This window comes from Dromaius novaehollandiae, chromosome 19, assembly GCF_036370855.1.
Source record: "Dromaius novaehollandiae isolate bDroNov1 chromosome 19, bDroNov1.hap1, whole genome shotgun sequence".
In the NCBI taxonomy this organism is placed as follows: domain Eukaryota; kingdom Metazoa; phylum Chordata; class Aves; order Casuariiformes; family Dromaiidae; genus Dromaius; species Dromaius novaehollandiae.
Genome location: NC_088116.1, coordinates 3,467,010 through 3,493,827, shown reverse-complemented (window position 1 = coordinate 3,493,827; position 26,818 = coordinate 3,467,010). Strand labels below are relative to the sequence as shown.

General features: G+C 35.4%; 1 protein-coding gene across 9 annotated transcripts in view; it reads right to left on the bottom strand.

The window, feature by feature from the left end:
• The window catches only part of BCAS3 (BCAS3 microtubule associated cell migration factor), a 379,129-nt gene that overhangs the window by 211,869 nt on the left and 140,442 nt on the right, over positions 1–26,818 (bottom strand). For 7 of the 9 annotated variants that reach the window (XM_064523127.1, XM_064523131.1, XM_064523134.1 and 4 more), the window contains 5 exons: positions 26,201–26,351; positions 18,894–18,938; positions 11,092–11,216; positions 10,349–10,514; positions 9,088–9,188 (listed from right to left, as the gene is read on the bottom strand). In XM_064523127.1, coding sequence (XP_064379197.1) covers positions 9,088–9,188; positions 10,349–10,514; positions 11,092–11,216; positions 18,894–18,938; positions 26,201–26,351 — 588 coding nt within the window. The remainder of the gene's footprint in view (positions 1–9,087; positions 9,189–10,348; positions 10,515–11,091; positions 11,217–18,893; positions 18,939–26,200; positions 26,352–26,818) is intronic. The other 2 variants (XM_064523128.1, XM_064523130.1) reach the window with 1 other exon arrangement.

Below are 26,818 nucleotides of genomic sequence, written 5' to 3'. Positions count from 1 at the left end.
ACGTTCATTTAGTACAGATGAAACAGCCTCTGCCATTTGCCTTCATGGAGAAGATCTTTTTCAGTTCTGCAACACCCATCTCAGTCACATTGACTTTTCATGAATTGTATGTACTACACGATTGTTGCAGCTGCAGTTTTAAGCCTATAACATCCAGCTGACACAATTTTCTGGAAAAGCCATTATCTACAGTGTACAGGGTACATCTGAAAAGCCAATAGTTAGGCAACATTCATGTATCAGTACACAAGCAGTATGGCAGTTTCAAATGTTAATCCACCCACCATTGCTTGTTCCAACCCCTCTCCTCGTTTCAGAGCACAGCAGCTCATATAAACTCAAGTGGGCTTCACCCACTTCAGGGGAAGGTCAGAGAGCTCTGTTTAGAAAGTCTCCAGCAGCAGATTAAGTGCAACTGTCCCACTTTGCTCTGAAGTGGATGAGGAACATTTAGGCTCTACCAGCATTGCTGCAGAACCAGTAAACCCCAGCAGAGACACAGTAACGAACAGCTGAGAGCACTAACTGCTTAACCTATTCCAGTTGAATTCACTTTTGGCGACCATAGCCATAGAGAGATGTCGCAGAAACAGAGCAAAAAGGCTTTGAACACCTCATAACTATACGATAGCATAACTGTTGCTACAGAACAGGCTCTGCTTTTGATCAGTTTTATTATTTTAAATCAGACTGCGACAGACACTGAACATGCACGTAACAAGACAGTTCTTGCCCCACAAAACATACTACATACATACACTACAGTTATGTGTACATAGTACAGTAGGTACCATAATAACATACATTCTTTCACATTACAGAGAGAATATGCTATTCTCTCCCTCTGTGCATGTGTATATAAAGTATGTAAGAAGAAAAAACAAAAGACACAGGGCTGAGAGTTGGTAAAACACTAAATACAATTTTTAGCCCCAGTTCATTATCCTTTTACCAGACCATAATGCTCTCTACTGCTCATAGAAAAAACCCTGTGGTGTTATAAGACACAACCAGATTCTTTACTAGAGCTGCTTGGTGTAACTCATATGGCAGTAGTTTGGCTACGTTTATGCGCACCATAGCTTGTTTTTAATAGTATCTGCCTTCACAGCACATATTCACACAGTATTTAACACACACACTACTCTTATTCTCAGTACTGTTTTCCACTGCATAATATGTACTAGTTGTACGTATGGAATTTTTATTTCCATCAATGGAATGTAAAAAAGGAATATAAAATAGGCAATAAAGAACTGTAATGTTGCTTAAAGACAAGAATCTTGCTCAGGGTGCATAACTTTCAGAGTAGATGGAGCAGGAACCACGCACATCATGTCACAGGGTCTTCAGATTTATCTATATAAATTGTGTTATGATTTAGCCCAAACACACAGCAAAAAAGGGTTAATCCTATCCCTTTGAAGACAATGAATAGTTAGGAAGTTTACCTTCTAATCAAGGCCATTTAAGTAAAACACAAGATATGTGCAGCAGTTGGTCCAGAAATGAAAACCTGTTGCAACAGCCAAAAGTCAAAGGCAGCTATAAATACAGGCCTTAATCTTTTCAAGAATCCCTTAACAAAGTCTATAAAACTGGAATCTTCAAGCCTAACTCAAAAGCAAATTCTTACTCAGACATAAAACAACAGCCATACAAGTACTACTTACTTGGAGAACAGTGCGGGAACAAAGAATGAGAATAGAGAGTACTGGTTCAGTAAAGGATCATTCTATATTTTCACATTTTAAAATTGTCAAGTATGAATTACATAGCATTTAGAATAAACAATTAATGAGATGGCAGAAGCCTCAGCTACATGCCCATTTTTCTGAGAGAGAAAAACACAGTTTCCAGAAGTGGTCGTAGTGGGATAAAGAAACACTGCATCATTCCTTTTAACACAACAGAAATGGTCTTTGATTATTTAAAAGTCAATCGCTAAAATCTGTCTTCAAAACCTCCTATTGGAGGCTTAATAGCAAAGAGGTGCAAGTACACTTACCAGCAACACTATAGTAAAGTAGAGACTTTTGTTTTAACAAAATCTATATTTATACAATTACATTTCCTATGGTTGAGGGCAGCTGTAATTAATGGATTTCCCTCCTTCCACTAATGCAGTCATTTGTCAATTTAAACACAGAATGTCCAATCAATTTTGATGTATTTAGTAAGCAATTTGTCAAAGAATACTGCATACCAGTTAATATATTAATTCTTGTCATTGGCCTGCTTCTGACAACTGCAGGTCCTCTCCATAAAACTGGTCCTGATGAGCCAAAAGTCTTGCCTGGAATGTGAAGGTGCCCTTTCCACAGCCAGAGGAGAGAAATCATAATTTATGTTATTCAAAACCCTTTTCAGGCAGCTTTTGTTCTGATTGAGAGGTTTTTTTCTTTCATGTGTTAATTGCTGCTGTATCAGATATCTGAAGGTAACTACAGTCCATTCCTCCAACGTAATGGAAAAGGGAATTCAAAGAGGAGAAGTAGGAGAGGAAAGGAGACAAGTAGTATGAAAGGAGGGTGTAAGAATTTCTGCTGGTATTCAAAATTATTTATTTTCATTACAAGTCAATTATATAGCATACACGTCTGCATAAACTCAAATAGACAAAAATGGACAGTATGGAAGTTGGAAAAAGGAAACAGGTTAAGTCAATCAAATACACAAGACTTCAGGTTATCGTGATGGAGACAGAAGTATTCATTAGAAAGAAACCTGAATACAAACAGCTGATGGTCATGCACATACAGCACACCTTAACAGCTTGCCTCAACAGTTTACACTATCAAAAGTATCTTAATTCCTTAGGAGGAATTAGTAAGACGCAAGTAGTCTTTGAAGAATAAATAATGATGAATCTTGGAAATTCTCAGAAGTCAAGTTCTTGACATTGCAAGTCCCATGGGCCACAAGGAACCCTCCTTCCTATGTAGGCATGCATTGCCTAGCACAACTCTCCTCCCATTGTCAGGTCTGCTATGAATGACAGTCTAACTATACCAGAGGATACTATTTACATTATAGGAAAAACACATTAAGAACAACAAAATGTGACTACATTTCCTTCCTTTAATGTCATGTAATTTAGAAGTTGTCCAGAACACACACAAAGAGGGAATACTAGTAGAGTATAGACATAAAAAAGGCAAAATACTACATGTTAAACCTGACAAAGATACGAAAGAAACCTCTAGCACCTATGACAAACACCTAACATGGAAGATATGAAGTTTATAATATACCTGAGGCTTTGCAGGATGAAATCCAAAAAAAAGAAGAAAAAAAAAAGTTTGAAACTTGCTCCATCAGAAGCTAAGAAGATACTTAGTACTTGACATTTTTACTCTGACCAACTGCGAAAAGCCTGAAACAGTCAGGAGCAGGATATTGATGCTTCCTGTAGGCCAGCAGGTTAGGGAATTTAAAATGCAGGTCATCTGCAAGGCATGAACTTGCAGAAAGGTCCAGATCTCTCACTACCCACTTTCTCACTTTCTGCAACAGACAAGGCTGCAATAAAGCACTCAGGTAGATATGAACTGCATACTTTGTTCAGGTTTCGGCAGCAGATGTCACAGATGACCTCAAAGCAATGAAACAGCTGTGCTAATCCACTTACAAATACCCTGGGGATAAAGGTCTTGGACACTTGTTGTACAAAATATTTCTTCAAACAATGGTTCCTAGTTACTTCCTTATTAACTGTGAGTATCACTCTAAAATCCTTTGACATATACAGTTAAAAGCTGAAGTGCATAAACAACTAAGTGTAGTATTTTGTAAACATTCTCTTTTTATCACAAGAACTTACTGGCCTACTTCAGACTTTCCAGAGGCTGAAGATTTTGATACTGGGTTTTGGCATCAAGCTGCCTCTTTATGAAAACCTGCAAAGTATACCCCTCCGACCAGACTGCCAGGCGCTTCATTGTGCTCTCCGGCTGCTGACAGAGGTACTCTGTGCTAAAAAGCACACTGAGTATTTTTCAGTGACCCAGGGGGCAAAGGTCACTTATTATAAATGGATAATGAGACCTAATGCAATGTTCTGAGTGTGGACAAAGAAAGGGTCTATCCATAGCCCCTTGTGACTTGGTCATTCAGGCTTTTATTTCCCCTGCACACTTAATGGAGCCAAACAATTGGCAGAAATGCTATACAGAAACTGAGAGAAACTGCTGTATTCTGACTCTGATAGACAGATACAAATAGTGACCCTGAAATGGCGCCAGAATTCCTTTTACCACTAACGTGGCAGACACAGATGTAACATTCACCCGAAACCCCTATTTAGCCATTTGCTGGCAATTAAACTTACTGACGGAAGTGATAGCACATCAAACCACAGGCTTCAGCTAATGTCAGCCCATTACATTACTACAGGTAAGCAGAGCCAGATAGCTTTTCCCCTATTAAATATATGCCAAAATGGAGTTAACAGGTGTCCCGGACATTTTGTGTGAATCTTGTTTTGTTTAATTGACTTGATTTTTTCAGAAACTCCATGGAGTATTTTGAGATGAAATAATTCCAGAAAACAAATACAACTTAACATTAGATTTTTAGAAATTTCTCTGTTAATGCTACTTTTACTGTCTGCTCTCTAGATTTTGTCTTCAGGGTTTATTAGTCTGTTTTTCTCTACATTTCACACATAAGTGAATTAAAACCTGACTGCAAATTTTTAACAATAATTCAAACAATGCAAATTCATTATTTGCCAGAATTTAGCCATCAGTGAACAACTTCTTCTAAAAGTTTCAGTACAAAAACATTGGGAATACACAGTGTTTGGGCTGTTAATGAAATACACAAAGTGAATCACATCCACCCCTGATTTCAATTAGTGAGAAGAGGGCGATCCACAAATATAAACATTAACACTCTCAGAAGGGTTTTTGTTCTGACTATATGTATACAACACATTACTTTTAATTTCAACAGAAACTAAAAAGCATGCAAACTACTTTTACAAAATTTCAAAAATTCTCCAGCCAGCATTCTGTGCTACAGTCACTACATATAATATGCAAGAATTTATGTATTTATATGCCTGACAGTCTGCAGGGGAAATACCTAAAAGCAACAGGGATGAGAAAGACACCTACAACTAGAGCAGCAAATTTTGGAGATAGCGGAGAGGGAAGGTAATCTGTCTCAAACAGGCAAGCTGCAAGGATTCACAGACACAGCTAGCATTTGTGAATTAAAGTTAGTTTTGGCCAGCATTTCAAGACTACTCAGTATTGTTGTTCTCCCTGAAGACACTGTACGTTTGACAGTCTGAATAGAGAAATCTGCAAAGCAAAAGCCTTGACAGCCCTAAAGAACAACAGATCTGCACAACAATGGACAGTATCCTTTTATCCTAATGCTTTCTCTTACACAGGTATTTTCACTGCTAAACAGGACAATAGGATATATATCACAGAAAAGTGATGGAATAGGGTCTTAAATCCATCCCCTGTGGTGGGATGAAAGGGCTGATGTTTTTCCTTGCAAACATGTCTAGCTAAACCTGAATTCCTGAAACACTGCAGCTTCTGTGAATTAAATGTGCCTTTTTTATTCCACTACTCTAACTTACTTAATGCCGTCACCAGCAGCAGATGCATTCGTAACAGATAATACGATATAATACAAATACAAAAATGAACTATCAATTAACTAGCAACATGAGCAGACCTTAGAGCAGCAGTTACCTTAAGCTACATTATGAAATTAGACCAATACTCTATAGCTAATAGGACCTATTAAAGGCTTTTATAAAAACTACAGATCTGCAGATACATCCCCTATAGCTCAAATCTTTATTAGTTGACTTGGTGATACTCAATACTTCAAAATACTTATCTGAAAATTTAAGTATAGGCTTGGACACCTAACTTTAGACATACTCAGTTGCAGACAGCAATCTGTCTTTAAATTTGTACCGTAATTATTACGCAATCAACATGCATCCTTGCAACAACCAGTCTGAAGTCTGACATTTCCAAATTCTTTGAGAACTTGAGGAATGAATTTATTTTGTCCTGTGCTTTTTATTCAAATAAAATCTATTAAAATTGATTCTTCCTTGAGTTCATAAAACAGAGTAAATCAAGGCTCATTGTTTGTAAAGACCTCGTATTTATGTTCTGCGTTAACGTCTATTTCTTACTGTGAATTTTTCAGTTTATTTCTTCAGATAGCAAAAAGGTTTCCTGTTCTTGAGAAAGCAGTACTAATTTATGAATCCAATGATACAGACAGTAACAGACAATAAACTAGGAAGAATCTGCTATAAAATACTGGATTAATCTGTTTACTATCTACGCTAAGGAAATATCATATTATACATTGCTTTTTTTTTTTTTCCTCCAGTTTTCACCTATAAAGAAGCTGCAGCAATTAGTAAAAAATCTCTAGACTTCTCCAGCAAGAATTTAATGTAAGGACTTCCAATACTACAAAAGAAAGCCTCAGCCTAAATTAAGATTTTATTTTCTTGACGAGGCTGAAATTTATCCTAATTAATGAAGCACAGAATCTAGACAGCACTTCAGTTCTGCTTACACTCAATTTAGAACTTGCATTGTCCTTCTGCACACTAATAGAAACTGTAATTAAAATGGTACTGTATTTGCAAGTAAAAAACATTTTAAAGTTGTTGCAGTGAACAAATCTGTTTATGAAAGAACATTCCCCTTTAAATATAAAATTGCACCCATCAATCTGTACCACATTTTTCTTTGTGCATCATGAGGTAGCACTCTTCCCCTCCCACTCCTTTTGGCAAGGCAAGCCATTTTCTTCCATATCCAATGACAGCATCGTTTTCATATTACAATCTCCCAAGTATTTTCAGGGACACTGTCATTCCACCCACATATTTAAATAAAACAAATGAGAACCCCATAATCACAATTCTATTCTTATTTGTAAGTAAGAACAATTACAGAAAAAGAAATTCACAGGTGGCTAATATTTGAATGATCAGAATTAAGTATGTCAATCATACATATGAACAAATACTCAATATAGCAGATATAGTTAAAAGTAAGGAATAAACGGTAAGCAGATTTTTAGCATTGTATTTGCTCAGCCAAAAAATTACAGAGGTTGTCTAACCTTGTAGGCTTCCACAACATTTTCAGTTCTGAGAACATGCAACAGATGGACAGGTAAAAGCAACAGATCTAATCTGGCACCAATGCTGCTTTTACCAGTCACACTCAGACATACCGTCTTTTGGCCCAGATGTCCACTTTCTGCATTTTAAATGCCTCAGTCACATAACATGCTGGCATTAGCTGCACTGACAACTGAGCACAGGGTCTAGTTTTCTCATGAGTACCTTTACATATGCCAAGAGTTGTTCCCTTGTGAAACTTTAACATGGCTTTATCACTTTGATCTTTACTACACCCTTGATTAAAAAAAGAGACTTGCTATTTACTATTAATAGCCTTCTCCTTTCTGAATTATCAAAACAAAAAGAATATATATGTGTGTATGTATGTGTGCACATTTGTGTATATAAATATACATAAAGGTATGTATGTATGTACGTACATATATAAAATGTTTCTGCATACACAATGCAATACACACTGGCTCCCTGAAGTGATGCGGCTGGATAGCACACAGAACAAAACAGGTGGGCAGACATCCCTGGAAATGATGCCAAGGTTCCCGAGGGAAGCAGCTGCCTGAGATTCTGGCTGAAACTAGCCCAGCAATCAGGAATTCCAGGGGAGTGGGAAAATGCAAATGCATTCAGTTGTCACTAAGTATCAAATTCATGGGAAGATATGGCTAAAAGCAAGAGAAGAAATGAGGTGAAGAAACCCTGAAGACTTTAGGGCGTGTAATGGGTCACACTTGCAAGGCCTGCCAAACACTCACTTTTTGGGTAGCCTCACTTACTGCTTTGATTCCGATCAAAAAGAAACGGTACCTGTTACTCTACCATTATGAATACAGTTGGTTACATGAATCCCTGTTCTGAGGGGGAATTTGTATTGAAATAAATGTATGTTCCTGACTCCTGGTGCACAGATATTCTCAGTTCTAAGCTACTGCCGCTGTAGATGTGCCTATCGCTTCTCCACTTTTTCAGTACAACACTTCCCTTTCCTAACTCCTAGCCTTCTCCAGTAAAAAATGGGTATTGCGCGGCTGGAAAAAAACTAAAGCATTCACAATTAAGGATGAGTTATATTGTATAACATGCATTTACTCAATATAAGTTAGCATTCAGGAGGTACCCTACGCTGTCCAGATGCTGTCCCTTTTACTATAGTTTACTGTATTTCAATACAACGTATTTTGGTGCATTATTAAAAAAAATCTGAACATTAATATACATAATAAACTTTCTGAACATACTGTGTACATATGGAACGATCTATAAGTATCAGTATAATGACATATGCCCTGACATATGTATTTACTTCACATAATGATGCATACATTTTTTAACATGTAAAACAACTTCCAGTTGGCTCAGTTGCAAAGAAACATCAAGAAAAGTTCGGAATTTTAAAGGACAGAAAATTCAAAGCTAGTAAACTGTACCATAAACCTGACCACCAAAATTCCACATACTATAAAATTATCCAAAGCAAAAGAAAAAAGCTATTATCCTTTTCTGGACTTTTGTCACGTAAAATTAACCACATGTTTTCATTTAAAAAATTCTGTATTGAACCTCAGCTTTTTAAGATGTATTTTAACCTGTAGCACAATTTTATAGCTGAGTTATAAATGGCCACTTTTTAATCAGTGTGGGAATTTATAATGGAAAGCCACAGAAATATTTTACCTATCCCAGAACACTGTTATTTCTAAAATAAACCTATTACATCTTTCACGGTAAGTTGTCTCCAAGTCTTCATCTCATTTCATTGATGTCTTGCACAAAAACTCTGCCCCTGCCCTTGCTAGTACGTTCATAACAAATTTTTAGAAATTCTCCTGGACAACTGCTGCTATCTTATTCCAGTAATGCATGTTGAAAAACTGTTTCAGAAAGCCACACTCCTGGCTTAAAATTTGTACATATGACAAGACAAAGAGTTCTAAGCTACTTACAGCCAGCGAGAAGATACTGGTAGTACTGTACTGCATCGGCAGCCAGAAGCAACGGATGGTTTGCATTAAATGGTGGTTGGAGCTCATTCCACTGAGGAGTTCTGAGGTAAAACACAAGACTATTAATATTTAAGCTAATGCAGAGAATGCAAATCAGTGTTTCTGTCATCACATGTAATTATCTATACTAGCTCACAAAATGTTTGTAATTATTTAAATTAGCTTGTTCAAACACTGAAATACACCACAGGCAGTTGAACAGCATGACCACTTTGCACAAATTGTGAAGAAAAGACAATACTCCTTTGTTGACTGCAGTATATATTGCACAAAAAATGACGAAGGCAGTTTAGATTAACTTGGTAAATATGTTTAGGACCATCATATGTCATGCTAACTTTATTTAATATTAACACACAACAGAACCCAGGGAACTTTTTGTTCTGTTAACTAGCATTGCTTCGATACTGTAAAGTCAATTGAGCATTTATAAACTGCGAAAATAAAGCTGTGTAAAGTTATGGACTATTGATCCAATTAGAATTTTCAATTCCATTACAACCTACTCATTTCAACAATAATGGTCTAGAAGTCTGTGTTGTAATTTTAATTAGGGTGGGCCATTCCTAAATAGCTTGGTAAATCAAGTATTGATCAATATAGCCCAGCAACGAGCAGCACTAAGGAATATAGGAGCCAAGAAAAATCAATAGAAAAATATTTTAAAACGTCAAAAGCACTGACAACAGTTTCTCATCAATTTTTGTTTACTTTCTTCCACATGTCAGGAATAATTTCTGCAACTATCTTGAGAAATGCTACCTTCAGCTACTTACAGGATAACTTGCCTGATGCAATGCTTTATTTTGGAAACCTCATGCATGCCTTGTGGCAGAATTCTGTATTTTAACACTGTTAAAATAATTGTTTCTAGTATTTATATAAAAAACTAAATTACAACCTGATCATTTAAAATTATTAGTTGATAAGGCTCTCTGTTGATCTAAAACATGTTCATGTAGACCCAGGTCTACAAAAGTATTTAAATGGTTAGCTCCCATTTAGACACTTAAGCACCTGAAAAGTTAGTCTTAAATTTGCTATCAGGAGTCCTCTCTTTTGATGGAAAATTGTAGGACTGTGTAAAGCATAAAAACACGGCTGAAAATCATGATGCAGTTCATTCTTCCCCTTTCAAGAAAAGCTCACAATAGTTTTCTGGACAAGAATAAAGAGAACAAAAAGTAAGGGAATGAGCTACCTAACCAAAGTCCAGCTGGCTCTTGGGCATGTCACCATTTCCAAGGGCGTGTCATCACTAATCTTCGGAGCAGTGCTGAGTGGACGTGGTTCCAATACATGTTCCACCAGGCTGCCGTAACAACTGATAATATACAACGACTCCACTACAAACTGTTTTGATTGATCTATTTGCAAGAAGAAATAGAAAACCTTACTAACAAGAATTTACAGCAACAGTAGATACCTAATTCTTTTAAGTCTCTTGCCTTTATATGCTTGTCGCCAACAAATCAGTTGTACAAATGTACCAGTGTACAAATCACAATTAATTTTTACCTTGTTTCCAAAAATATAAATAACATATGTACAAGTAGGTAGAATACAGTTTCTCAAAGCGTGTTTGGGTAGTTACACATTGCTAAAGGTTTGTCTATACAGTCACTGCAGTAAAGGTGTTTCACCCTTACAGCACTGCTTTTTCTGGGAAATTTCACACAATATCTTTGCATTGAGCAATCACAAAACTTATTTTCTGTCATTGTAACATAAAAGATCACTGACTCAATTAATTTAAACTTCTTGTAAATTGTCTTATTTTACCAAAAGCACCGCAACTGCATGTTCCCAAAAATCTCCATTGTCACTGAGTTTAAGGAACAAAATAACAAATATGCACCATCTGCTTGCAAATCATCAAAAAAATGGGGAAAAAAATAAAGAACTTAAATTTAAATCCAAATTCTACTTTTGTAGTATACAAACCTTTCTCTCTTTTCAGACCAGGATTGTTTGCAAACCAGGATCTTGATGATCCAAAGACTGCAGCGACACAAAACTCTCCTCCCACAGACTTACTGGGTGAAATTTGTGGAGCTGGTTTGGTTTTGCTTCAAGAAAGAACAAAATAAAATTATGACAGTTAATTCTCAAAAATTAAGATGCCCCTTGCTTAAAAGTCACTCTAAGATTTTAATTCAGAAGTGTTGAGTATCTGCAGTTCCCATAAAATTTAGTAGGGTTTATAGATACTTTGAGTTTCTCCATAATAGGTCCCAAATTCCCCTTGACCACTGAACGCATTAACTTTAAGAGGAGTACTGTCTAATAATGCAGAATTTTTCTGACTGTTTAAAAGACCCCATATTTAACATCTGCATTCAATACAAACAACTTACAAAGTGAATACAAACATCTGTATTCATCTTAAGTCCTTTGAGAATGAAAATCTAGATTCTGGGTCAGTCATTCTAGTTGGTTGCCATTTTCTTGCATTTTCAAAAGATACCTACGAATACATCTAACATGGACTGCTGATCAGTTATAACCTGGCACAGTGCTGGTGTCACTGCAGCCACTAAGATGTATGCAACATGGGCAGAAGGGTAAGGAAATGACATGCAAAGGATACAAGGAAATGGAAACAATGCATAGACACATGTATTACGTTAAAACAAATCAGTAATTTTATCATATAAAATGAGATTAATAAACATTCTCTTCTGAAACACCACAATGTGCATGTAGCAGATACAGGGGTTTATAATGATGTTTAATGAAAACATCATTTGTTGTTTTAATTTTCTTTTTCTGCTCCTTAAAAACAAGGCTTCAGATAGCTTGTAATAGGTGAAATCACTCCGAAGCAAAACTATATACAGGAATCTAAGGATAATAAAACTGAAATATTCTGTTTTATATAAATTACAAATCATTTTCAGGGCATTGGCCATTTTTTCAATTCATTAAACCAAGATTCCATCCTTTGCTTAGTAGAAAAGCTGTTTGAGAGGTGCACCCAGGATTCCTCCCTCTCCAATTTCATTTTTTTCAACTGATTATTTAATCTCCTCCTTTATCCAGTTTCACTGCTTCACTTGCTACCTCACCCTCCTTTGCTTTTGTCTTCTATTAATTTCTTGTTCCACAATATATCATCTTGTGATTATATTGTCACATTATATTATTTGTTTTTAAGTAATGCTCTTCAATTCTAACAAATAAGTGTGTGAGTGCATGCATATATGTATGCGTGCCTGTGTGTGCAAATATATTATCATGGACTTAAGTGGCAGAAAAATATTTTAAAATAGCTGTCAGCAATTCAAACACTACGCATAATTATAATTGCACTTAATTCACACTACCCTTTTTTTGTTAATTACAAGTTACTTGCACACAGTTAAGCGGCTCAATTGAATGAACCAACAGGAATATTAAAGCAAGAACAAATTATGAATCAACATCATGTAAAAATAACATAAGAAAAGCAAGTTAAACAAAAATTATTGTACAAGCTGGGCTTCTCTGAAACTTCTGCGCCTGGCCTGCCCAGAGACCTATGTCCTGGTCCTCTAAAGCTCAATCCTGATCTCATTAAAATATATGGCAAAATTGACACCGATTTCACTTAATTTCTTTCCAGCAACTAGATACAGCAAACAACATGGGGAAGACATGAACATGGTTAAAAACACAGTTGCCATGACTACTGTCATACAACTTGAAACATTTAAAATTGCCTTCAACCGGAACTCAATCTAAAGCGAATACTTTTTGTATAAATACCAGAAATTAGGTCACTTATGAAAATGGGAGAAAAGCCTGATTGTTTTCATTCACACTGTATTTGCAGAAAGGTTTCTGAAAGGGTTTTACAGGAATTGTTATAGAGCTTCTTACACCTTGTGAGATACTACTCTGCTGCTTTTACAGATGGACCCACTGAGGCATAGAGGGGCTAAGCTACTTGCCATAAATCACACAAATAGCAAGCCAGTGGTCACAGGTTTAATTTACAAAAAGGACTTTCAAAAGAAATTCCATTACATTGACCGGAGTCAATGGAAAGATTCAGGCAGATTTTAGTGGATTTAGATCAGTCCTGAAGCTCTCGTACATACATGAGAAACTAGAACATCACAAAAGAGCAAATATAATTTAGTCAGTAACACTGGTATTGAAGCACCATAAAGCACCCAATATCCAACTGTTACAACTACCATTGCACATTACTTGGTCAAAAATCTGTGTTCCAAAAAGTTCCCAACTACAAATATATTACCTTGTTTCCAGTAGCACTTCACAATCTATATTAGAATATTTAGATTTTAATTAATAGATTTAATTTTATTTATTTAATAGGTTATGTATTTTAGCAGCTCAGAAAAATTCAGGACAGATTTCACTTTGAAATACTCATGTCACAGAAACAGTATTTTTAGTCAGTTCTGTAAAAAAACAGCATATCAATTACTATTTTTAGTTCTCACCTTCCAAATATGTTCATACATGTGACCAGTAGAAATGAAAATGTAAATGTATGCACTAGAGTCCTGTTACTGATCTATACTTCAATCAATAAATGGCTGTATTTAATACAGAATAATATTACCCCAAAAGATAATGCTACCCCTCAGTCAATACAAAAACACCCAATGAGTACAGATTTGATTCAGTTATATTCACTTTCTCTTATAAGACACTTGTGAAGAGAACATTCTATATGATTCTCATATTCTGAATATTTATATAATTTGAGATTATTAACTTAAAATGAGAAAAATACATCTGGGAACATATTCTGGTCTCAGCTACAAACTGGAATAAATTTTGAGAGGTGTAACTGACTTCAATAGCTTCTTTAAGCACTTTAGCAGAAGTGAAATTGGTCCCTTAACAATAAGGTATGAAAATCTTTACAGGGTTCTCGATGCTCTTAGTCCCAAAGACCTACGCCTGTCAAAATACACATGTAAACAGCCTTAGAGAAAATGGTCTAAGCTACACTCTATTTACACCGTGTCTTTAAAATGTACATCTTTCAAGGCATGCATTTAAGTGTTGGTTTCAGTGCCAAAACATTTTCCATTTAAGAATGATGTTTTGTAGACAGAAAGAGCAGACCTTGTAAAACATGATTACTCATGTGGTTAAACTTAGTTCTGCTAAAAAAAAGAACAAGAACTACCAGTGCATCATATTGGTTTAGACATATTTCTGTAAAAACTGTAGTGATGTCAACAAGTCCATACTGAAAACTTTTGTAACTAAGGAATCTTTCATTTTACCACCATTTTACTTTATCCTCGAGTTTTCATCAATACATTCCAACTCAAATTTTGTTCGGTAGACCTCAAAAGCCCAGTTATTTTCAGTAACAGTAATGCCATTAGAAGAATATATTTTCACATCACTGTGATATTTTAACAACTTGGAAACCATAAATCCTAATTATTATGTAGATGCAAACACCCTCTCAGCTTTATAAATGATAACAAAACAATAATGATGAAGGTAGGTGGTGAATGACTTGTTTCTATGCTGAACTCCTGCTCTTTACTTGCTCTTAGCCTGTCAGCACTTCATAAATTATTCCAAGGACTGAAATTACGGCACATTTGGCCTCACTTTTAAAAACAGTTAATTTAAGTGAATCTTTACAGTATACTAACTTTCAGAATATTAGGCCGTATTTTTACTGAAAGTGGTTATGATGCAGGAAGAAGGGTATCTGTATGGGGAAATCAGCATTAATAAAATAAGAAAGTTAAGTCAACGGGACCAAAACATTCACCCTTATAATTTCTGTCTTCCACACTGAGGAAAAAGTGGCACTATATTTAAGACACAGGGAAGATAAAAAGCCACAGAATACTTTTTCACTTCTGGGTCTACTCAACTGCGTAACTAAACCACCATTTCAAAAAGACACAACAGTATTTTGATCACAATTGTATCTTGGCAGAAACCTACAGCAGCAGGGAAGAAAAACAAAAAAAAACAGCTAATTCTTCAAGAGCCTCTCTATGACAGAGATTCTTTTCTGCTTATTTCACTTCAGGGCGTCCAGAAGAGATTTCTTCCTCAATCACATGAACAGATCTTGCCCATGAAAGTGGAGGCTCAAGGATCTCTGAAAGGCAAGGGCAAGCCACTGCCACCAGCCGCTTCCACTGTTCTCCAGTTCCTCCGCAGCTCCTCTGCTAGAAGCCCTGGCACGGGCAGGGCCATTCCAAAGAACTGCAATATACATACTGAGGCTTCTGATTTTCACTGCGAGCTCTGCTGTAGGAAGAATGAATAAAAAAAATGTGTGGAGGAAGAGAGAAGTGGAGACCATGCACATCCTCTTGCCTGTGCCACATAAATCCCCCTGTAGCCTGTGGCCTCAGCACAAGGTGTGGGGATTAATGAGGCGGACGATGCTTTACACAGAGATGTGACTGGAACTCCTTTCTAGAGATGAACTGTAGGAGTACAATAGCCGTAAAAAAAAAGACCCTTTCAATCACATAGCCCGTGTTCTGCCTCAAATTTAATGAGGGCTGTGCCTGAACTGAAGACCATTTAAGCATAACTGCAGTTGCAAACAGTTGATGTCCACCTACCCCAGTTGAAGACAATGACAAAAACTCCTATTAAAAGTGAAATTAATCTCAAGCTCCAGCTGAATGGCAAGATCTTCGAGGAAATGTGTTGCTGATAGTAATTAAACTCTCTAAATTCATTTTAGACTATTACTCCCATTTTAAATGCAGAAACACTGAGGCACATAAAAATACTACAATTTAACACCAACATTTGGATAACAGAGTTTGAGAGCTCTGAATCCCTGGTTCAGTGTTCAAACCACAAGACAAAGTTACCAGTAGGCAAGAACAATTTCTCAAAACTCCTAGTAAAACTCTAAAATCAACATGTCAGACTTTTTTTTTTTTTTTTTTTTTTAAAGATAAATTAACTGTCTATACAAGGAACATAAAAACTATATAATAAATATTTATGTTTCCTTAAGAAACATAGGTCTGTATTTAGAAGACACCTTGCCAAAGTGCTGTCCTACGTATTAACACACTCCTGAATCACGGCCTGACTTAGTAACAACATTCTTACAAAGATATAGATGTATACATGTCCAAAGAAAAAACAAATGAGCATTTTCTACTGAAATGGCCTAAAAAAGATGGGAACAAACGACAAAGAGTCAATTTGTCAGATGTTAAAAAAAATTAAAAGAGACTCAGCAGTAGCATGCAAGTTTTTTCATGTTTACAGCAAAACAAGAAAGGATTAAGAACGGCACAAATTCTGTCATAACTTCTGAAAATATAGTGTTACATTATGATATATATCATGAGTGATACTAATTTTAATTATTTTACCACATTTTTAGTTCACTTTATTGAAGAAAATGAGTAAAGATTAATACTGTTAAAATATTTTGAAAACCATAGACCACTACATAATGACAGCTACACAGTACAGTTTTGGAGTGTTCCTCAAAGAGCTGTGTCTGATAAAATACCGTTTGCTCTTAAATCTGTCTTTAAGTTCACAGAGTCAAACAAGTGTCATTATTTTTTTTTAAAGCTTTGTTATACCTGATTAAAATCTTCTAGTTAAGCAAATAGATAAATTACATATACGTGATATGATGGAACTGGTTTACAAATTCAAGTTTATAGAAATAGCATGACTCTTGTTCTCTGCAGTTTCTATTCAGTTTTATACTACCAATGAATAGGCTTCACATACATCACATTCATAAAAATAAAAGCACTTATCTATGCTGATCAATAACTAAAACTGCTGAATGGAAAGATACTTGGTTTCTGAAGGTAAAAGTTTTATCTAGCCTAAATAAGTGGTAATAAAAGCATGAGGAGAAAATATTGCAAGAAATTTGCCATTACATTAATAAAATACTAAAAAAGCATACTTTCTCAAAATACATAAAGTAAATTAATTTACTGTTGTGCCTAAAACAAGAAAAAAGACAGTTTCCAGTTGCTATATCATGAATAAAAGAGAGAAAAAAACAAAAAAGGAAAAATATTGTAGGCATTTATTTAACAGGCAGTAAGCTGTCAAATCTCCATTCATTTTGTTTACATAATTTTAGGTCTCATTAAGACTTTAATGGAAACAACATGACTTCTTCCCCTGCCCAAAGCGTATATTTAATCCCAGTTTCTCTGTAGGCTAGTAGAGACCATATTTCTGAGCTAGAACTGGCACTAAACAAACCACAAAAGTGTCTTCGGAAAGACAGGCAAGGATTTTTGAGTCTATTTCATATATTCCTCTCTAATCTAGGCCTTTTAATCTTGCTTCAATCTAAAATAATTTCTGGTTGACAAGTGTCTCTGCCTGTCTTTGCTGAAACACTGGGAGCCTGCTTTGTGAAGGGGGCTACCGACACATACGTTTGCTACGACAATACACATTCCACACTTTTCTTTCCGCTCCTTGTTAACTTCATTTACCAGTGGTTCTTAGGAAGACTATGTTAGGAACCATATACAAAAAAACCCATATTTTATTCATAGAACTTTGTGTTATTAGTTCATTCTAATGTAATGGTCACATAATAATGATTCTCTAGGAATAAGGACATTTCATCTTCTTTCCTTTAGTGTTACATTTAGTGCCTTTGCTTTTCTTGTGTTTGGTATAGCTCATAATTCTTCATTAACTATCTTCTTCCATTCTCTTAAGAATTTGATATTTTAATGAAGCTCTTAAGAAGCTCTTTCTGCTGGAGAAAATATTTTGATGTAGACATAAGGGGGTGATATATGTGGAACAAACTCCTTTTAGTAGACCCAGGAACCACATACACAAATTCCTAGATATAGCTGATACATATCCTCAGCTAAACTTAAAACCACCCAAACTCCTAGCTAAAAGTTTCTAAAACTTTGCAAAAAAAAGTTCTAAAAATCTTCGAACTTCTGACATTCTTCTTGCTTAAATCTTTAACCACCTAGCCATCACCTTATTATAAAAAGGTGACTAGGAGATTATGTAGCACTGTATGGATATTAAACCAAGCTCCAACACAGAGAACCTTGGTAAGACTATCATTATTCTGTCTCTAATTTTGTGATAGGTTGCAATTTTGCATATTAAAACTACATTTTATTATTTAAAATATCCTGATTTTAGAGGAACAGTTTTTCTTTCTTTTTTTTTTTAAGCAAGGTAAGTCTTTTTTTTGGTAGTGGTTATTTTACCTTACTTCATCTCTCTTACTACAATACTTTACTGCCTATTCACTGCTATCTGCTTTATCATCAAGCAGTCGTCATTGATGTTTTCTGTCTGTAAGCAACTTGGTGCTCAGCTGCTACAGTAAGGAAAGCGCGCTCTCTCTCTCTCTCTCTCTCTATATATATACATATATGCATATATATATATGTGTGTGTGTGTATATATATATATATATATATATATATAAAAATATAAAAAACCCACAGACCTGTTTTGGAAAGATATTGCATTCATTTTTACCTACTGGGAAATAATTTCATTTTTTCAACTTCTCTTTACTTACAAATTATATGCTGTCTCGAAGATTAAAAAAAAAAAGTGAATACACTGGTTTCACAATGCTTGATGATGAATACACATCCATAGTTTAAAAGTGAAATTATGCAGTGCTTCCACCTATGGATCAGCCATGCAGTAAATAAATAAAAAAAATTAAAAAGTCTTAACACAGTTATTTTCAGTGAGTACTGCAAATGAATTATAGGCATGCTGGGATTGAACTGGGAACTCACCATGGAGCTTTTATAGAAAAACATCCTGCTCCAAACAGGTAAGGTCTTCACGTAAAGGGGAAAAATGCACAAAAAATTAGATGAAAACTCAATTATCAAGAAGTACACTGTATATCATGCTATTAAGATATATGCAAAAGGTAAACAAAATATTTTTTATAACTGCTTATGGTGCCCTGAAAGAGATGTAGAACTCCGATGTAACAAGCATGCTGACGCGCACAGACGTAACAACCGCTCACGTGAACAGTCCCACCGACAAAGCAGCACCCCAGCACAGAAGCACGAGTTTGCAAGGGAGGCTCCTCATGCACTAACTGCTGTGACAAAAGTAACGCGTCAATTGCGAGCAAGTTTTGACACTGTATGTTCAGGTTAGACACTTTATTTCTCCTTCCTGCAATCTGCTGACAATTCTGCGGCAAAAGCAGTCAAGAGCCTTAAACAGACATTAAAGTCAAAATTAACACATGACGTAAATTACCATCAATAGCAACAAATAAGTGGGTGTTCTCCACGAAACACTGAAGGTCCGACTGTGAGAGTTTTAAAAGTCCTAAGCAAGAAGGGCTAAAGACACAAGCACAGTCTTTTAGGGAGAGCTCCCTAGGCCTTTTCCAAGATAAAAATACACTATCAAATTGAAAGTCTTTAGCAACTGTATGACACAGCAATCTTTTCCCCCCACTTACAAGCTAGCATGGAGCACAGGAAACAGAATCATAAGTTATTTCAAATGCATTTGATGTTAAATGCAGATTTAGACTAAATGTTTTGGGCCACTCGATTTATCCATGGCAAGATTTTTTTTTTTTCTTCAAGTATTTTGCACAGTGTAACTTCTAGAGAGATATCACACAGTAGTAATTTCAGTGCATTTTTCATAGATTTTTTCCCTTGTTGTTTACATCACCCTTGAAAAAGCCACAGCTATATTCACATTTGCATAAAATCTGAAATTTAGAGCTACTCACATGCTCAAGGCTTCTTTAATTCTCATTTGGGATGTAACAATATCCACAAAATTGCTGCATAATTGATTTTGTAAATGCCAGTGTGTCATTATTCTTTTTATACTCTGACTCAAGGATAAATTCTGCCTACTTGAAACAGAAGTGAAATACTTCCAGGCAAGCAAGTAAAAGGGTCGGCCTATTGTAGAGAGATGTATAAAGCACTCAGTCATATCTCTACACAATTAAAAGTATACCAGCATGATAAAAACTAATTCTGTGAACTAAATCTGACATGGGCGCAGGATCAATCAATACAGACATATTCTTAAAAGAACATTTAGGTGAAGGCACAAGAATTAAGCCATGTATTCTGCTAGATCTGAAGAATTAAAAATCTAATAAAGAATAGCATACTGCAGCGGAAAAAAATCCTCTTTTTTTCTCCTTATTAGCAATATATATCAAAAACTAAATTAAAAGTCTTTCAAACTCTATGTAAACAGACTAACCTTTAATTGTCTTATTTAAAGAAATGTTTGGCTCCCACTTTGGGAGACAGAGAGCTCTTAGGGTGGAACCGGCTGCTTTTCTAGGCATAATATATCATACTTGAATAGTGGTAAGACCCAAATTTTATGAATAGATCTCTTATGTAGTCAATACATTCAGTCCCTGAGTCAAAGGCCATCCGATGGGTTCAACAGAAGATTAGCAAAACCATACTGCACCTTGTAAATATTAAATGAAAAATTATTATTTTGCATAATCCATAGTCAATATAATCTAAAAGCTAGAAGCTACCTAGAACTAATTTGAAGTGTCATCAACTAGTGGTCTAATCTGACTGGGAGCCAACAATTTCTAAATTGTGATCCTGGACATTTGGCAAATAATTTGTTTCTCTCTGCCTCAGTTTCTCTGTCTGCAAAAAGCAGGCAAATGATGCTTATTTAAGATCATTAGAACATTTCAGAAGATAAGATAGTCTTATTTTTTAGCACAGTATAATCTGTTGACATGATTATATTCCTAAATTAACAAATTATCTTTTTTAAATTACAAAATGACTTAGATGGATTCATTCTAAAAGGAAGGGTGTTTGGGGTTTTTTGGCATAGATTCAAATTCCGGTATCACCAAGAACATGCAATTACATTTCAAATGGCTAAGTTGTAGTCTTAATAAAAAGCCGCAAGCGTGAGAGAAAACTTAGCATTTTATTTATGCTTGGTAGATCCAATTTCTTTTAAAATTACATTTTTTTCCTGTGATCTTTATATACACAATTATTTTCTACTAATTCCTCCACATAACATGGATGGTATGCTAATTAAAAAAAAAGACAATATACAAGATAACCCAGCCTTGAAAACACAGCACCAGATGGCTATATTCAGTGACAGTAACACAGCAATGCCAAGGCAAAAAAAACTCACTGAGGTTCTCCATAAGCTAGCAGGGAATTGCAAAGAAAAATGATTAAATGAAGACAATACGATTCAAAATTTCAAGAGAATTTTTTTTGTTTAATTTGTTATCTGATCTTACATTTTATCAAATTCAAAATTGTTATGTTCTTTAATTTTGTTAGCATGCTTAATAAAAGCATGCAACTATTTAGGCTCCTAATAAAGTGTGCAATATCCACTTGCCCTAACCCTCACTGCTATCATGTTGCAATCTGAAGTGAGAATCCTTTCATAAAAAAAGACATCTGAAAATCACTGCAATGATTACTGTAGTGCAAATTACTGTATTTCTTACCAACCATACATCATTACAGTATTTGCTTTATTACAAGAATTTAGCATAGAAGCTTAGGATAATAACAAACATGTTTGAGAAATGTGCCTAAAAGAGTATCTGGCTTCAATGTGCAAGCAAATTGACCTATTTTTCTGAATTATTTAGCTTTAGTTTTACTTTTTCTCCACTTTTTTCATTATTGTTATCTACTTAATTGGATCACAACATCGAGACTTTGCTCTCCTTATTTTTGCTTGCCTCAGTAATAGAACCTGGGATAAATTAAGCTCTGCTGAGTCAAAATATATCAAATGGGCACTGATTTTCAGGACATTTAATACAAGCAATGAGAAACACGAAAATGATAAAATCTCATCCTGATTCAACAGAGACTTTACCTACTTTTCCATTTCCTTATGGGGATGTGGAACGGGGGACAAAAAAAATGAAGAATGGAATGAAGAATGGAATGAAGAATGAATAGAGTTTCACATTTAAAAACTCACTATCTTTCAGGTGGAAAAAACAAGACTTGCTCTTGTTCTTCTACGGTGCATTGGGGGGGTGTCTGTTTTGAGAAGACACTAATAATGAAGATTACACATTCGCTGCTTCACTACAGCTATAATGAATTTGGAAATGAAGTATGATACAAATACAATGACCATCCCTCGAGAAGTAAACGCCACTATTACAGAAGCCAACTTTTACGAGAGTTTTTCTTTTTTTAGCAATTATTTTATCTTCTATTTCTTTCCTCCATCCTATTACAGTCCATCTAGAGTTCCCACATTCGTTCCAACGGGAAACTCACTACACCTCATTCCATAAACACAAGACAGGCTATAAAAGCTACTGCAAAGCATAAAGCTGTCTTCTAACATTCTAATACACTGTCTTTTATAGACAAGCATGAGATGGATGATACAGTTCTCCCCTTTCAAATCCATAAGCTCTTTGTACATGAGCAATGAATTAATCCATTCACCAGGCTTGAGGAGTAAGTCAGCATTACTATTAAAATTTTGAGAGGGAAACTGAGGCACAGACGTACAAAGATTTATTAAAACTAGTTCTTTTACTCTCTTACATCCCCCTAATCTTTAAAACATAAGATGCTTCCTTCCTCATTAGTATTAGAGCCCCTTTGGGAAAGGCTATCTGTTCTTCAGATTGTGCTGACAGTACAAACTACAGGAAAGCAAGTCAGTGAGATGACAAAATATGGGAACAAAAGTGAAGTGCTTCATGAAGGTGGGGAAATTAAAATGAGAGGTTTGAAAAAGCAATAGGGCAAGAAACAAGGAAAAAAACAGTGATGGGCAAGCAAGTAATGCTCTGAGGAACTTGATGCTTAGTGAGAATATAACTTGCATTCAAAATGAAGAGTTCAATGAGCGATCAAAAAAACGTTCCAAAACCCACAAGCTGACATGAGAAAAAAGCATCCGCAATGATGACACAACTCCAGATCCTGGTCTTTCATTCCCACAGGACTATGAATAATTTTTAAAAATTTACTAGTCTTCTGCTCGTCAAGTGACATGCTTTGCAACTCAGCTTCAGACAGGTAATATTAAGAGCACTGATCAAGCCTTTCACACAAAAAAAATTTTGTCTTAAACAGAACAAAAAGCATCTTTTTGCTTAATGAAAACTGTAAAACGTAGTTAAGAACTTTAACATTAAAGAGGCCTTTCAAATGCTAAAAGCAAATACAATGGACAGTTACAGAACTGCTAACTATACAATATTCTTTTAGTCTTGCTTTTTACTTTCAGCATTGTACTGTAACAGATTACAGTTATAATTCTTTAAAAGTAGCAACAACAGAAAAGGAGTATGGTTTAAGTGCCACTGAACAGCGGTTGTAAAATCCAACCGATAGCAAGTTCTTCTCCTTTTCTGATCACTGCACAATCACAAGGTTAAGCAGCTGCTTCCAAAGAAGAGGCTTGTTTCCTTGGAGCAGTGCTTAAAGGTGCTGACCATGTAGGTGTAAATACATCTGTCTTTTGCCATTTGCAGTAATACATGCCTCCTACACTTCTCCGAGTGAGGCAGATGGTCCCTGTCCTGTCTAAATGTTACACTGTACAGACGTACATTGCTATGTGTTTCTAGAAATATGAGGGCAGATGTTAAATATGTTAAACACACGCTTTGCCCCCTGGAGGTTTAAGTTAAGGCTGCTGTCTCAATTTGGTCATTCTAGGCATGCCAGGCTTCTTGGATCCTAGGCATTCCTCTTAAATCCCTGCTTTATAAATACAGCCTTTCATGTTAATTTTGTGTACTTTCATCAAATATTTTGGATGCAGAACAAGTGAAGGAAGCTATCAGCTTAGCATTACACATTCACACAGGCTTTGCTGAAAATTATGATCTTCATTCATGAAAACTCTATTTAAACAGCCGGGTATTTCCCAGGACTGTTTTTTTGTTGTTGTTTTTGTTTTTCTATGTAAGCCTCACTGAATATTTTGAATTTAAGCAATTTAAAAAAATTATGCAAAATAACAGGACAAGGACAGTTCACATGGGGTGAAGTTTACTTAATGAAAACTATGAACCATTTGAATACATTTAAGATATAAGAATAAAATGTTAAATATGAAATACAATTTATTACATTTAAAATAGTTGTAGAGAAGTAGTGGTATCACCACAGTATTTCCACTAAAGAAACAGTCTTCATAAAGGCAGCAGTGTTAATTACTGCTCTAATTAACCGCATTTTTTTTTAAACCATCTTCCTTACCATTTCTCCTATCATGCTACCTTCCTTCCTGCAGACCCTCAACTGTCTTTTTATTTTCTTCACCAATGTCTCTTGCTCTCTAGTTCTAATAATCTATTACAACTTCGGTAAGCTACCAGCTCAACTCAGAATTGCGTATCTGTCCTTCTCCAGCTGTTACATTCTCTACCCTTCCAGGCCCCTTTCTGATATTTTCCCTCTTTCAGGAACTGTATCTTTCTGCTTACTTCCATGCACATCAGTCTTTTTCCGATCTTAGCTCCCTTCCTGTCCTCATGCAAAATCAAACCTGTTCTACACTTTCTGACTACCAACACAACCCATTTCCCTTGCCTGTGATTAAACTGTTAGTGGAAAAAACCTGCAAATATAAGTACCTGAAACATATGCATGAAAAAAACAAACCACAGTATAACCCTTGTCCTGTTTCTTTACTGTTTCCTATGTCCCATCTACAATTATCTCTGAAGTCTGGGAAAATGGTCTCTGCGCTTAAAGCAATTACACGTTCTTAGTTCAGAATTCGGTTCTACAAGCCTAGTGAAATTCCTGTTTACAGCAGCGAGAGCAGGACTGGATTGTTAGATAAACACATATATAGCTATACATGCATATGTAAGCTTTAGAATCTCATCATGCTAAACAAACAATAATAAATAAGTTTTACACAGTGTCCTAAACATTTAAACGCAGAATATGGGGTAATTAGGAGGAGAGAGAATAACCCTGAATTCCTTCCTGAAAAATAACTCCGGGGTCAGAAAACACAAGGTAGAATTCACCTAACTGTTGGCATTAAATCAAGAAACCAACGAAGCAAGCAAGACACTGTCTACTCCGTTTGCTAAAATCTAGGAAAAAATTACGAATCTGTAGCAATCTCAATTGTTTTGGCCAAACACAAGTCAAACTTGATCTATTTTTCTTATGAATATAGAAACATCAGTCTATAACATAATGAATGAATCAGACTTTAAAATTGCAACAAGAAAATGCTCAAAAATGCTGTTTTCCTCTGCCAAAAAGGGGGAGAGGAAAAAAAAAAAATCAATTACCAGTTTTATATATGAATTGCAAAAACTGAAGATGAGATTAGCAAGACAGAAATATCAACTGTTGAAACAGTAACAATTAACTTAAAAATTTTAGTGTTTATAAAACTCTCAAGATCTTCTGAGTAATTATAAAGTACATATATTTAGCAGAGCTTTTTACAACAAATATTTTGAAGCACTTTACACATGGCACACTGAAGAGTACCAAAGTGCTGCTGGCTCTGGAGTGAAAATCCACTAGTGAGTATCATGGTACAGTACAGTCACTTAAATGGAAAAATAACGTCAAGAAAATACTGGAATTAAGTTTCCTCTTTATATTCATCCTGGCTTACTCTCTTTCTGTTCGTGATCGTCAAAAAACCATCTCTGGTTGAAAAGTTTGGAAATCAAAATAAACACATTTTTTCCATCTTTAAGTTAAAACCACTTCATAACTTATTCTGACTGAATACAGGTCTGCTTATGCATCATACCAATTTGTGGTGTGAAACTTCTCCTGATGTCAGTGTACAGTATTTCCCATACAGTAGATTACAAGAAAATAACCCATCCAAACGAACACTCCTGAACTCGTGGGCAGATCTGTTTTCAGGTTTTGTTTGCTTGTCTGATGCTAATTTTCTTTGCTAGTTCCCCCCACCACACCTTTTTTCCTATCTATTCTGTTGCCATTAAATCATATATACTGGAACAAAAGAATGAATAATCTAAGTATCACTAATAACACATATTTTTTCTTTGTAAATCATAAATAACCAAGTTAAAGGTTTGTGCGGATACACTTACCCTGTGCGTTTGGTGATGGTCCCTAATGTCATGGGCTGTTTGATTTGAGCAAGAGGCAACACCACAGTCAAACTTGGAAGAGGCAGGAGTCGAGGGTTCCCAGGATTATTGTTTGTGAAGTTATTGTAAGTGTCTTGGCTGTTCAGTTTACCTTCATGGGATAAAGAAGCAATGAAATGTATTACTGGATTTTTTTCCTCCATTTATCATTTCTAATAGAAAAGAATAATGAGCTCCTATTGTAAACAGGAATGAATCCAAAAGAGTTGTCATCTTAAAAAGAAAAAAAAATATTTTTTTATATATATAAAAACAAAAAAAGACAACAGAAGCAGATACACACACGTACATACACACTTATTTATGGGGGGTAAGGTTCCCCTCCAGGAAAAGGAAGTTATTTATGCTGCTGTCGTTAGACCGAGAGTTCTGTTCAGTCCAAAAAACGAACCCTAGATTCAAATTCTCTATTAAGAAAAAAATATATTCTTGAAGGGAACTATTTTCCTAAAGTACCACATACTGTGCTCATAATTGAAAGTCCTGAAAAGGTCGCGCTTGTTGTCTTTATGGATAAAGGCACACATAATAGCAATCTGCTAGACTAAGAAAGGAGAA